Source organism: Medicago truncatula, chromosome 8 (assembly GCF_003473485.1).
Source record: "Medicago truncatula cultivar Jemalong A17 chromosome 8, MtrunA17r5.0-ANR, whole genome shotgun sequence".
NCBI classification, from domain to species: domain Eukaryota; kingdom Viridiplantae; phylum Streptophyta; class Magnoliopsida; order Fabales; family Fabaceae; genus Medicago; species Medicago truncatula.
Window position 1 is genome coordinate 25,332,241 of NC_053049.1, and position 15,470 is coordinate 25,347,710.

The 15,470-nt window shown below is 32.9% G+C and overlaps 1 protein-coding gene across 1 annotated transcript; it reads right to left on the bottom strand.

The window, feature by feature from the left end:
- Window positions 1-638: 638 nt before the first annotated feature.
- LOC25502583 (uncharacterized) lies at window positions 639-4,606 on the bottom strand. Its single transcript, XM_039829076.1, has 8 exons — window positions 4,424-4,606; window positions 4,321-4,380; window positions 3,474-3,551; window positions 2,376-2,478; window positions 1,946-2,001; window positions 1,604-1,768; window positions 880-993; window positions 639-797 (listed from the first exon to the last, which is right to left on the bottom strand). The coding sequence occupies exons 1-8, from the start codon at window positions 4,604-4,606 to the stop codon at window positions 705-707; spliced, it is 852 nt and encodes a 283-aa protein (XP_039685010.1). The 3' UTR covers window positions 639-704.
- Window positions 4,607-15,470: the final 10,864 nt, after the last annotated feature.

The window sequence follows — 15,470 nt, forward strand, 5'->3', positions numbered from 1 at the left end:
ACATACTTCTTCTCCCTCCATTCTTTCACTTAGATTTTTAGGTAATAATTTTTCAAGTAAGCAAATGAATTTAGCACAAGATAATCTAGGTAAGCGGTTCCTTCGGAGTACCGAAGTCGTTTAGGGTGCTTAACACCTTCCCTATTCGAAACCAACCCCCGAATCCAAAGTCTCGATAAGGGTTTTACTCATTTTTTCCTTTCCCACGAATAAAAATTGAGAGTTCAAAAATTGACGATTCAAATCAATCAATGGTTTGATATCCGAAAATCGGGGAGCACACTCTTCTATGGTGGTCTTATCGTCACCAGTCTAATTGGAACACTTTTACCATTGTTCTCTTATGGCGTTTAAAGCCCGAGGGAAACCTTCAGGCTTAAAGTTAAAGACTATTTATAAATATATTTACATTTAGTTCACTTCAAAGGCACACGTCGGTTCTATTTGGCAGTAAAAAAAAACAAATAATTGATATAAATTAGTTCAGGTGTCCTCGTGAACTTAGCTCAGTTGTATGGACAATGTATAATATATGCAAGGTCTGGGATACGAACCCCGACCACCACCCAAAAAAAAAAAGACTATAACCGATAGCGGAAAAGTAAACTGATTGAATTAGTAATGTTAGAAAAAATTTGTGGTTGAACTAACTTAGATGACATAAAAACAAGCACGGAAGCAGAAAACAAGCATGCCATTACAATTTACAAAGGCTGCAAAAGTGGGTAATCTTCAAGTAACTCCCGTTCTGAGAGAGTATCATTTTCATCTTGTGGGGTCCATAAAACCTCAACTGCCTGCAAGTAGTTATAGAAAAATCGTGTAAAAAAAAAGTACCAACAACATCTGAAAATGACTTGGAACTATTACTGATCTTACTAATAATTTGCTCGAAGGAATGGATCCAAGTTTTTGTAAAGCTTCCTTCAAGTTTCCACTTCCATTGATGCTAGGAAGTTTATGTTCTCCTTCAGCAGCGGCCAAGATTGTTATCTGATATATATAAGAACAACAAAGTTTAGAAGATAGGTGAACCATCCACATGGAACTTCACTTTTTCAAGTGATTAGGGACAAAGAAGTTGAAAATAAAGAACACTTGTATTACAAACATATTTAAGTCAAAATAGCTACAACTTAATAGTTAAACCAAATCATGTGTCGATATTCGATTCCCTTTCTTTGTTTTCTTGTTACTACTTTGTTTTCCTCATGCAACAATCATTGTTAACATATATCAAGCATATCAACAAGGATCATCTTTGAAAATATTAAACGGAATGGTCTTACATGGCATGTGAAAATGTGGCTAGTGGAAAGGTGGAATCTACCCAAAAAACCTTTTTCATTCTCAGTGGATAGAAACACATTCTGTTTTAGATATTGATGTGAATAGGGATATAAACCTGGATATTGAACCAGTAAGAGGTGCCTAAAATGATTAACTGTATGTCTAGTTTCATGCATAGAACAGGTTAACTTGTACTAATATCTGATTTTTTTGTGTCATGCTAATCCCAAAGTTATTTTTTTTAAGTTTTTAAGTCTATAGTGCATAAAGGAATACAACATGTTGAAAACAGACACCAAGATAGTTATGATACCACTATGTATTCATTGCTGCACCCATTAGATATCTGGCTTCTCGTGCTTTGCCTCTTTATGTTGTCAACGTTGACCAGCGTCTCATCATCAAATTTTCCTCGCTCTTCAATTGAAAGTTGGTTAAAACATTCCTCCCCTTCTTCTATACCCCGCTTTATGTCCACCTACAAAAATGTCGGAAAATATGTGCTTTCAACTTTCCAATTTCTATAAACTCAGTTTCCTTTATTTCTATATAGCCACTTCAATACTTTTTCTTTTATCTAGAACATTTATTTATGTGGAGATGATGTGTCACAAGACGTCATCTATTCCAGCAATACAATTGCAATGGCACTTACAGAAGAGTACACCGAGATACAGTAATCCGGATGCCGAAGCAAAGCTAATGAGGTCTCTGCAACAGAAGGTCAAATTAGATTCAGAAAGTAGATCGTACAGCCACGCGGCTTTCAACTACATTAGTATAATTTGTATAACTCATAAGTAATTCAATATTTAACACAGATATTTATTTTTTCAATATTTTCTATACAACAGATTTGACCCTCATCATTTTCTACATACATCTGCACTACGTTGACAATAAAAACCACAATAGTTTACACAACATCACAAAGCACTAATTTTATGTCATTAATAATCCTTCATTACACAATACTGAAATCACTAATCATTTTCAGTAAACCTTAAAGTATTATCATGTGGTTAGGAAAAAAGAAACAACTAAAGACAAGTGACCAAAAATCACATGTTTAGGAGGAGATTCACCTGTCAATATGTAATTCAAACCTTCTGGAGATGATGTATCTGCAACTTCTGCAATCCTATTGAGATCCCTTTGAAGTGAGCGACCCGTCCCTAACAAACCAACCTATAAGAACAACACTAACATTGAGAATTTGAAATTCACCAAAGATTCAAAATAGTGAATAAAATGAAATGACTATGATGTGCAGTGTAGTGGACCCAATAACCTTTCATTCATAAATCTAAATGAACATTGTATGCATTAGTGAGAGTAAAAGTAGCAGTACATGATTTCAAGTAAGCATGAAATAAGCCTAGTCTACCTCAAACCAAGGCTAGGCCAGACTTATTTACTAGAAAAACTAGTATAAGCCTTTCAAAAAAGTCTACTTAGCGAAACATACCATACTTTAGGTTATTCAAAAACATTCCAAGATTGACAGGACAGACAACCTATTTAAGCATATTAGTCTGCATATGGAGTTGAGGCTATAAACACATTTAGTGAATGCCTTATGAATTATTATTTATTGGTCTTATTACATAATATGCATTTAGGCAGGACCGCCAAACTCAAGCCTTAAGTTTGCGAACTTGAACAGACTGGTCTACCAAATCCCGGCCAACCTAGACTATTTCCACCCCTAACTTCGGCTAGCCAAAAATACCGACACTATTTATTGAAAGCACGTGATTGAACATTTCATATAACTAGAAATGCAAATGCAAATAATTGTCTTGAATAGTTTATTTATGTGAAAAACTTGACCATAAGCGAAGCATATGCATGGTGGTTCTCAATGGCAGTGAGTTCATTATCCACACTAACCTGGAAAAAACTTAGAGCATTTGTAAAAATAATTTGTCCCAAAATTACAGACTCTTTTTCCATTTTCAATAACATTAATTACTTTTTCATAGTTATATCATCTGATTAACACTATTTGCATTACTTTTATGGTAGAATTGAATACACCAATATATGATGGATACTATTTTCACTAAAGTGAAGTACCATTCTCTCTTTCATCTATACATACATTTTTTCTTAATCTGCATGAATTGATCAACTAAGTCAGTTATGTTGCTGACGGATGGAGGGAGTAATAACTAAATTACCTGAAGCTTGAGTACGGTGGTTTTTCCAGCAGCAGTAAGAACACTACCCTCATCACAATCAGTGGCGGATCCAGGACCCTAGGTTAGGGGGTGCAAAAAATTATTATAATATATAAATAAAAAATAAAAACATTAATAATACTTATAGGAGACAAAAGTTTTAGTGTAGTACTTTTTTCTTAGTATGTTACCATATATTTCAAGTATGAAATTATAATATTGTCACTTATTACCAAATCAAATAGCTATTTTTTATAAGCTCATAAAACATTGATTCTCCATAACTATGAGTGTATATGGTCTTGTCCGGGGACCTTTTTTTCTTGCTAGAAAGTTGTTGCTTCTAGCAAAAATAACTTTTAGCAATGGTTCATACATAAAAAAAAGGGATTTCAATATCTTTTTTACGGGTGGTTTGTCAATCTTTTAGATTATACGAATATATAGGCAATTGTTGTTTATTTTGGTTTGTTTTACACCTAGTGGGTTTAGTATCATTTGTACTCACATCTATCATCTACAAAATTATTCAACTTTTCCGTTAAAAGAAAAGGAAATACATTCAACAGCAAAAGAAAAATATATTCTTAAAAAATAAAAAATAAAAAATAAAAGCATGCAATATATACTCTAAAGCGTTAAAAACTTTTAGAATATATACTAACTAGTTATGACATGTTTTTGGCTCTTGCTTTGGTGGCAAAGAAATAGTGCCATGATCTTGCCAAAACCAAGTTCGAAATACCAGTGTACTATTCTAATTTGGTGTAGTTGGTGCAATGGTAAAATTTAAAAACATGGAATAATTAGTAGAAATTTGAAAAATTGAGGGTGTGCAGCTGCATACCCTAACGCCAATGCAGCTCCGCCCCCCGATCACGATCAGAACGAATACTACAAACCACGCCTAAAACACAGAAACACACTAACGCTAAGGTGAGAAATCCAGCATCATCAAATGCATCAAATCCAGCACCAACTCTAACACCAACGGCAGGCGATGGAACCGAATAACTCCAGGACGATGAAGACGAAGACGAAGGCGAGGCAGAGTAAGAAAACTCTGGACTCGGCGGCGATGGAGCCGAATAACTCCTGGACGAAGATGATTTAGAGAATGCACTTCCTCCCATTCTACCTCCGGATGGTGCTGCTAAGGACGTGTTTGGATTGTACGTAGTCAATAGAATTCCTATTAATAATATCGCGGCTACCACGGGTTTTCGAAGTGTGTTCCATATTGTGGTTGCCAGAGATTCTAATAGGGGTTTTGGTTTTGAATTGGAATTGGAATTGTGATTTTGGTTTAAGTGACATTTGAATTTCAATTTGATGGCGGCGTTATTGTGTGATTTTATGTTGTTGGGTATTGATATTGAAGTTGTTAAGGTGTGAGTGCGAGGAAAATAGAATTGCTTCTTCCATTTCAAATGGAAGGGGCAGGGTTCTAGTGACAAACTTGTGGACATAGTCATTGCTTTTTCAATTTTTTGATATTATTATTTCACGATCGATGATGATGATGATGGAATTTATGGAGGTATATATATATATATATAAAGTAAGGTATTTTATTATTCTTTTTATTTTCTAAAAACAATATTTTATTTGACATGAATATCTCAACAAAGTTTATCCACTTAATATTTCTTGTTTTAAAGTTTATTTAAATTTTTATTGAATTTCTAATCTATATCTTCTTCTTATATATTAAAGTTAACATATAAGCTTATTTTATCCCTAATTTTAACCTAAAACCTAATGCCTTAATTTACTGTTTTAACCTTAATGCTTATTTCATTTGTTCTATTTTTTTGTTTAAACTAATCGGCCTGCTTATTTCATTTGTTCATTTTTTTCTTTCTTTCAACAAATCGGCCAAATCACACTCATAACTAAATCTCCTATTTTCTTCAACAAAACAAATCGGTTCTTCCTTTTCTCTTGGTTCACGACATATACAAGCAACATCACTCCTAAATCTGATTTCAACAAAACAAACGGTTCTTCCTTTTCTCTTGGTTCACAATTCAATTTCGACTGTTAATGGTTTGTTTTTGATCGGTTTGTTTTTGAGAGTAGCTGAATCATTTGTTTTTGATCGGGGTTTGTCATTGATCGGTTTGTTTTTTAGAGTAGCTGAATCATTTTTTTTAATGGTTTGTTGTGAAATTGAAATTGATAGTAGCTGAATCATTTGTTTTTGATCTGTTGTTGTGAAATTGAAATTGATAGTAGCTGAATCATTTGTTTTTGATCTGTTGTTGTGAAATTCAAATTGAGAGTAGCTGAATCATTTGTTTTTGATCGGTTTGTTGATTTTACAATTTATGAATTTTCAAATTAGGGTTTAAAATAAGATTAATAGATTATCTACTGTAATTGTTTTAGTTTTATAGATTATCTATCAAATCATTATGTGCAATTGATTATGCTCACATATCATCTGGTTAGTTAACATACCTTTTTCTTTTCTTTGATTCTCTTCTTTTCATCACTATTAACCCTATTCTTTTCATCGCTATTTTAGAAAACATGGCCGGCATAAATATAGAAACTCTTTTGTCGTATCACTACCTAACTGGTAAACTTTTTAACACATATTCCTTTAATCTAATTATATTTTCCTGCGATATATACATGACAAAAATTTGACTTTCGTTTTTTATAGGTCCTCTGCTCAAAAACCCACTTTCAGAATATGACAAGGCAATCAACAAGCTACAAGTAAAGTACAGAACATATATCGTCGAGTACGACTTCGACACTGTGAGTATACTTTCATTTTCGTTGTATAGAACAAGCTATAATGTTGTTTTTAAAATTATAAACAGATAGTTGTTGAATAGTGTTGTTTGCTAAATTTATAGTGTTGTTTGCATATTGTAAATGTTTGTTCTATTTTAGAAACTAATTGTTTACTATATATATATTGTGTTGTTTTGTATAAATGTTGCTATATGAAAACTGACAGATAGTTGTTTGCATAAACTAAATATTTGTTCATAAGCCACATATTTGCCTAATCGTGGATATTAGTTCTCACCTATTTGTCAGTTTGTATTCAATGTCCTTTTTTTTAAATTACGGTAGGTCTTGCCTACCATAGTGTGATAAACAAATAATTTTGTTGTTTTCACCAGGGTGCCGTATGCTTGCCAAGTTACTAATAATGTTGTTTATATGTGTAGTGCTGTTTGGAAACCATGGAATTGAGTCATCTTAGAAACTAAAATTATAACTAAATCTATACAATGTATCTTATGTATTTTATGTTTTGCCTTGGATCAATGATTCTATTCTGGTCTGGCTGAGTTATAATTGAATTGGTTTAAATTTGTGTTTCAACTCATGAACCACTCAACCATTAAAATGGTTCAGTTTTTTTTACCATTCAGTTTCGTTCAGCTTAGTGATATGGTTTCAGTTAACCACATTTTTCACACCCCTGGATTCAAGCAAGTGTTGGTATTATTTTTTTATATTCTTAGCAAGGTTAAAATCTAAAGAAGTGATAAAATATTCTTAGTTGATTACAAGTTATCTGCCACAATTTTGAAGATTCATTGTTCTTTGTTGTTTGTTAGACGTGTCAAATACTAAGTTGAATTTAATTTGATGGTTTCTTTTCTTTCTCTTTACCCTATTTCTTCCTGAACAACTTTTAACTTGGATTATCCCTTAGATTATGAAAGGTTAACTTGGATTGGATTTGCAATGGTCAGCTTCTAGATGTCACAATAGGATATTTTATGATTGCATTAGTATGCCAATATATGGATGTTGGAAATCAATGGTGGGGTGGAGCCAGAGAGATTGTTCTAGCTCATGTCAAAGTAGGTAAGACATAATCAACACAAGGTAAACCAATTTTGTCTTTGTGAATTAGTTTTTTTCTTACTATTGATTGTGTTCCCTTCACCACCTGTTTGTTATAATGCTTCATTGAACATTCAACACATATTTGCCTGATGGTTGATTGTCTGTCACACTCCACTGAGTTTTGGAAATGTTTCATCATTTGCCTTTCATGGTTTAGGTTTAAAGTTACGCATCACACGTCTCATTGTAAAACAAGTAAAAACTAATTTTCGCGTCTAGGATAACATTCAATGTATAATTTTGGAGAGCATTTGAGGGTTCAACTTTGTTCTTCATCGATATAATTTTGGCATCTGAGGAATTTGCTCTGCATTAAGTCACTTGCTTACCGAAATTAGAAATTTTACTTCTTTAATATCTCATAATTAAACCTTATAAGATACACATGAATTATCTCTTCCTTTATGTCCTTCACGCGTCGCAGTCTGTCTTCTAATTCTCTCCTTTCTCTGATTTACTTTTTTATCAGTTGGTTTGTATTTTTTTAATAAATAATGAGCTTACAAAATATTTATTTCTCCATGTTGTGCTCCAATGATTTCAAACAAGAAAATTATTTGCTCATTATTTGTACTATTTTATGAAGTTAGTAGTGTGACATATGAGAACGATAAGGACCTGAAGGCTATCAAGCTTTCATGTGGCTTTTAGGGACAAGGGAAAATGAGGAAGAAAAATCACTATTTGTTATAGTATACTCTGCATAGGTAATGCCTCCCAATTTTATCTGATTTCAAATTACAAGTAATTAGAATTGAGTTTTAATATAGTTGTCTTTGACTTCGAAAATGTATATTGAGAACATAGCACAGCCAGGCATGAAAAAATGTATATTAGGATAGCTTATGAAAGCTGATTTTTGTGATTATGTTGATTATTGCTTAGGATAGCTGATTTTTTTTCCTCCATAAAGGTTGGTTTCAATGAAAGATTGTTATAACCGTGTAAGTCATAGCCACCATAGTGTAGCAGTAGGCAAAAAGGTTTTTCTGTAGCAATTTTCTGGTGTTGTTGTTGTCTCTGTGCTGCTGCTGTAGTGTGTCTGCTGGTGTTGTTATTACTATTTTTCTGGTGTTGGGTTCGGCTGTTGTTTATGCTGCTAAAACCACTACTGTTTGGCTGATTGCAGGTGCTGTCAGTGTTTGTGCTAAGCCTGTGTGTGTGCTTTAGTCAGTTGTTTGAGCAGCAGGTTTTGCTTCTTCCATGTAGGTGTTTTGGTGCTGTTTGGCGTGGCCGTGTTTTTGAGCATTGGCCCTTTGTAATCTGTTTTTCTGATCGCATTCTTAGGTGTGTCTTACACCTTAGTTCTGCTTAATAAAATTTAGGAAGAAAAAAAAATGACATGGCATTGATGAATCCTTAGATTATTTTGAGTTTGATGTAATTATGGATGATTTTCAATTAATTCAAGATGAATTACAACATTATTTTTGTTGAAACTTATACCGCAGTTTACGTGTAGTACACTAGCAAATATGAATTTAGAAATTATCAACTATTCTTTTAATGTAAACTATAGTTATGTTGAAATATTTTAATATATTATTGTTACAAACTATATCAAGAAATCATCAATTATCCGATAACACAATCATATTATTTGGTACCAAGTCTCCGTAATAGGTACTCTCTTCTTTGACTCCACAATAAAAGTAGTTATCAGGTACCAATTCTTACATAACAAGTTCATTTTATTATGGATGGTCTAAGTGTAAAAAAACGCTACTCAACTAATTAAGAATTGAATCACAGATCTCTTTCTTAAACTATTTAATGTCTCAACCCCTTACACATTAGAATACAACTTATGTGATAGAAAGTTTGTTTAATATATGTTGATTTATAAATAATAATTTACTCAAATGTTAAGTAGCACATCAGACCCGTGCGGCGCATGGATCAAAAGTCTAGTAATCTATATAATATAAATTTAGGACCTATTTCATATCCCTATATGGAAGTAATTTACTATTCTTTTGGTGTTGTCATGTGTCCCTTTCTTTTTTACAAATGCTCTCACCATATTGATCCTCACAAAATGCTCTCACCACATTCATCCTTACAAGTTTCTATTTAATCCTTTATATATAATCCTAGCAAACATGCAAACCCTACTTGCCAACCTCTAACCTAATGATTTAGGCGCCAATTAATGTTGACCGTTGATTTCAATCAAAACATATCTAACCATTGATTTTGAATTGTTGCCTCCCACCATATTGTTTGTTTCCAACGCAAGTAGTAATTGTTGCCATTAACCATTAATGCTAAATGTATTTCCATTGCACCACTTCACTGTCCTAGGTAGTACATGATTCCAATGAACCAAAAAGACTTCATCCGAATTAACTTTGTTCATTTTCTAATAAATAAATAAATAAAAAATCAACATTTGCCTTCAAACTTTGAGACCCATTTCACCTCTTCCCCTCTCGACACCTCCACCGTCTCAACGTCCTTTCACCCATCGTTGACTGTTCGTCCTTCTCAACGTCCTTTCACGCTTCGTTCATCTTCCCAAAATATCAAATCCAACATGTCCAATAATGACGTCCATGCCTTGCTTTCTTATCATGCAATGACTGGTAAATTCTGGAACTCCCAACATTATGATGTTCCATGCACTTTCCTTTATCAACTTAGCTTATTTGCCAATTTATGTTGCAGGACCTTTGGATCCCAACCCCGTTTCTGAACTGGACCGTATTGTCAATGATCTTCGCAAGAAATAACGAACATATGTTGTTCCATATTCCGGAGAACATGTATGGTTATTAACTAATTTATTTTGTTCATATGTATTTGAGGAAGAAAACTGACTGTTTAATCGAATTATAGGGTGTTGCTGTTCTCCCACCTATGTTTGGTCACGACTTTGGAGACCAGATTGGGCGTTACGCAACTTTAATTGATGGTAACAATAACAAGTTCGAGGTGCTGGTAGAGAGAAACAACACTGGGATTTATCTAACAAGGGGGTGGCTCGCTTTGCGTGATTTCTACAAGATAAGCCTTGGGTGTTGGGTGTCCATGTTCTTTGTTGGTGAAAGCAAGTTTGAGATAACCATTGAGGATAGGTTTCGGAGGAGGATGGCCAATCTCAGGTTTACTCCATCCATGAAGTTTGAAATCGACAGGGATATGCTTCCCTTTCTCATGATTGATACTGTGCCAAGGCCCTATGTTCACGACCCAATGAATTTTCAATTCTCTTATGAGAAGAAATTGACTGGTGATGAGGTTGATTCTGGCTGGTTGGTGAGTATATAATACACAATTTAATTGTATTTGTTTTCTATGTAGTATTACTCTAATAGTTATACTTTTGTGTTGATTCAGATTCTTGCTGCTGGAGAGTTTTGTCGTTTAACTTTGAACAAGAGATCAACTTCAGTTAAGTTGGTGGATGATTTTGGAAATGCTTGGTTTTGCACGTTGGTGTATGGCAGGCGTAAGTACGCACACTTCAAAATCGGTGGTTCATGGAAACGAATGGTTAAAGCGAGAGGACTTCAGAGGGGTTCTCATCTCATTCTTGGTGCACCGAAACTTGGAAGCAACGATACCGTTTATTTTAATCTTATTTGCTAATGGTAAAGCACAAGGACTTCGGAGGGGTTCTCATCTCATTCTTGGTGCACCAAAATGTGGAATCAACGATACCGTTTATTTTAGTCTTATTTGCTAATTAGGGAATGATACATTAGTTTTTTTTGCTATGCACATGTAATGCCTGATAATGCTTTTTGATGTTTAGTTTATTTTAAATGGTATCAGGTAGAAACATTGGTTCATTTTGGTTCAAAGATTGGCAAGTTTTGTAACAGTTATTATCAATGGAACCTTTCTCTGCGTTATGAAAACTTTGTTTATTGCCAGTGGTTCAATTCAAAATCAAATAGTCGTATCAATTTGAAATATTCTCAATGAGAAGCATTTTTAATTGTTTTTAAAAGACTGAATTGTATGATTCCTACAAGATAAATCTTACCTGTATTTTTAAATAACTCAATCATATAAGTTAAGGTCTTATGGCTTATTATGTATAATGTAATACCTAAGCTTATAGAAAAAGGTTTAAAATAACATAGTGTCATTGAGAAAAGGTATATATATATATATATATATATATATATATATATATATATATATATATATATATATATATATATATATGTTATATTTTGATCTAAATTTTATATTGTTAAAGAATCTGAATATAATTAAATGAAGCTATTGTAAATTGATGCAATTTTGGAACCAAATAACTTTTCTAAGGAGTATATGTTTTGAACCAATGTCTGCACATGTGAAAAAATTAATTCTAATTAATGTTTATTATAATCTTGCAGAAAAATAGGACCATTTACTATAATTTTTAAAATAACAATTACATTTGTAATATATGGCACTGCAATAGTCACAACCATAAAATTCATTATTCCAATACAGTCAAATAACATTTTCATGTATAATTCACGTGTTGGTTTCCAATGCATAGTTCAAAGGTTTAATTGGAGTTGTCACTGATTTAATGCAGACCACTTCACAAGGATATATTTTTTTATTTTTTTTTTGTATTTTGAAAGGTCACAACTGAACTTTATTTCACAGGTTGACAATTGTGTTTTCCTAAGCTTTGGTTTGTTGTGCGCCTTAATTTCATTGTGATTGCTTTTGGAGTATTGCAAAGGTCACAATGTAACTGATGCTTAGAACTATTTATAAATAGCAGCTTCTTTGTATTCATTACGTTGCCTTTTTGCACTAGCTCAAATCAGTTTTACACAGAGTTAAAATTATCAGAATGACTTCCATCCTAACCCCTGTCTCTGCAATCGTTGCTGGGAAAATTAAGCTCAAAATTCGTGTGCGTGTCATCAACCTTTGGACTGTTTCTGAATTCAACAACCCTAACGAAATCACTGGCATCCATATGTTGCTTCTTGACGACAAGGTTTAGTTTTTTTGTTGTCACTTCCTTCATTGTGTAAGGCTTGATATTAATCTTAATGTATATCTAATTTTTGATGTATAATAATTTGCAGATGGGAAAGATACAAGCCTTTGGGAAGAAGATTTTGGTGCCTAAGATTAAATCATTAGTAGAGGAAGGGAGTTGTTATGAGATCGAAAATGTACTGGTGACCCGTAATGAGACTAAGTTTCGCTGCACTGGACATTGGTTCAGACTTAATTTAATTGACATAACCAGATTTACAAAGATTGACTGCAGTGATATACCAAAGTATCATTATGATTTCATCCCTTTCAAAGAGGTGCTTGAATCGACCAAAGAGGACAAATATACTGGTGGGTTGTTGCTATAGTTTCTGCTGCATCAAACTTATTTGTTTTTTTTTAATATAGGATAACATCTAACCACTATTTTATGAATGCAGATGTCATAGGACATGTGGTTGAAAGAGATGTCCTTAGAGAGAAGGTTGTGAATGGTAAGAAGAGCAAGCTCATCGACCTTACCTTGGAAGATAGTGAGTAAGTGTCACTCTTTACCTTGGAATCTTCATGTTCACCTCTGCTTCAAAGAGCTTATAATAGTGGTGGCAAGCATGTTGTTCTTTTATTCGATAACAATAACTATCATCCATTGTTCGTTCTTGTTGTGTTTCGCTTTGTTTTGTTAAGCAAAATGACATAGATTGTTGATGCATTTTTCATATTATCCATTTGTGGTTGGTTGAAAGTTGCTTTTGAGCAATAACAATATCATAATTCGACCTTGCTATTATATTACCTTAAACCGATAAAACGTGATACATGGTTACGTGATTATATTACCTTAAGAATATTCCTTTAAAAAAAAACTAAAAATAGTTACACATAACCTAATAAGTTTGTTCCTCTTTTCTTCACTTTGTAATATATATATATATGGAAATCGAAATCTGCAATTATTATAAAGATTGTTGAATAAAAAACTTATGCTTCAAAAAAAGAAATTCATATCATTTCCAATAATTTCATTTAATTACTCATTATTAATTATTAATTTGCTATTAATAAAAAAAATGTATAATTCATACAATTATTGTATATATAAGGCACAACAAATTAGCCATTCCAAATTGCTCACATCATTGTTCAAAACTTGTAGAGCTTTTTATACTTTTGTGCAAAACCTTCCTCCTTTTTTAATGTCATGCACCTCCTATAATCTTAGAGTTATATGGTTATATGGGTGGGAGGTATAAAGGCTATTATGAGGGTATTCAACAATATTTTCATATTGCTGGTGGTGAAATTAATTTTGCTAGCATGGAATATCCTCACAAGTTGATGTAGCTGGTGTGTTTTGTTTTAGTGTACATACTATAAATCAATTTCATATATAGCACCTGATGTATTATTTGGGTTCAATTTTATCTTTAAGTATATGGTTTATAATGACTACTATTTATCTGTAGTCTTTATAAGGCAAATATCATGTTGTACTATTATGTATAATCAAAGTACAAGTTGTGTTTTGTGTTATTCTTCATGTAGAATACTTTTACATTTTGAAGGAAAAAAAAATAGTCTATGACCCTGAAATGTGAAAACTTTTGTTGTGCCTTACTTTTACTGTTTCTGTTGTAGGAAATGTATGATTATGAGAAAAAAGTGAGAAGAGAGAACATTGTGATAATTTTTTTTTTTTTTTTTGTATAAAGATATATAGGGGGAGGGAGAGAAATCAAATAAAGTAAATTGAATCTATTATTTCTTATAAAAGATGTTCTTTCCTTGTTTGATAGAAAGTGATAAAAGTGATTTTAAAAATAAAAAAACTTTCTTTTTTGAATTCTAAGTGATCAAGTATACACATGTTTTTCCTTCAAAAAAAAGTATACACATGTTTTCTCTCAAAAAAGTACACACATGTTTTGAATAAGCAATCATCATGTACAATTTTTTTTTTTTTAATAATAAATTTCAATAAATTATTTTAAAAAATAAAATAAATGTCAGTATATGCTAATAAATTATGTGCCTGCGATTTGTGAAATATTTTTTCATATCTTAATATATATAGTAGATAATTTATTTTTTCGACTGTTATTTTTATTGTTAATTTTTGCCTCAGTTAATAATTGAATTCGTTCCTGATATCTCTCATTTGAAAGAAATTTAGAGTATCATCTATAGTAACCTGATGTTTCTCATTCGAAAGAAATTTAGAGTATCACCTATACTAAATATATACATTCAATATTGTTTTTCAACATGTCTCTGGCGATAATACTTGCGATTTTTTCACTGTTCATTGTCTCTTCCCCATAGTTTTCTTCGCTGTCAGGTAACCTTTCACCGCCTTACCTTTCCTTCTCTAATCATGGCTCCACCGGTGATTGTATCTTGGCCTTGCTTACGTTTTCTTGATTCCCCATCTGATCATCATGAAAACCAACCCCAACCAGTTTCAAAAGAAAACCCTAATCATGGACCCAAACCTCAAGCTTCAGCTGAAAACACCAAACAACCACCAAAAGTTACCTCTGGAAATTCATTTAACCTAGATTCATCAAAGAAACAAACCCAATCCCAACCAAAGACTTTTGCTCAAGCCTTGTCTAACTTGTGTGATATACCTAATTCGCAACTACCACAACCTGTTTTGAAAGGCGATGACTTTGCTATTTCCATCCCAGAAGAAGAATACATTGCAGGTATGGATTCATGCAAATACAACTTGCATGCAAGAGTGATTTGGCCAAAAGGTTCCACCCCTCTCACAGCTATTGCACTGCGCAACAAATTGTCTCAAATCTGGAAAAACCTGAGTAAGTGGGGTGTTACTTCTATTGGTAAGGGCTTTTTTGAATTCTCTTTTACTTGTTTGGAAGATGTTAAGAGGGTTAGATCAAACTCTTCATGGAATCTGAATCCTGGTGTATTAAAGTTGTTTGCATGGACTAGGGATTTCAACCCTAGATCTCAGAATAACACTTCTGCTCAGGTTTGGATTAGAATTCACGGACTCTCTCAGGAGTATTGGCGTCCCAAAATTTTATTTGCCATAGCCAATAGTGTGGGAACACCTATTTGTACCGACCCTGCATCCACAAAGCCTATGGTAGATAGAACTTTCGGGCATTTTGCTAGGGTTTTAGT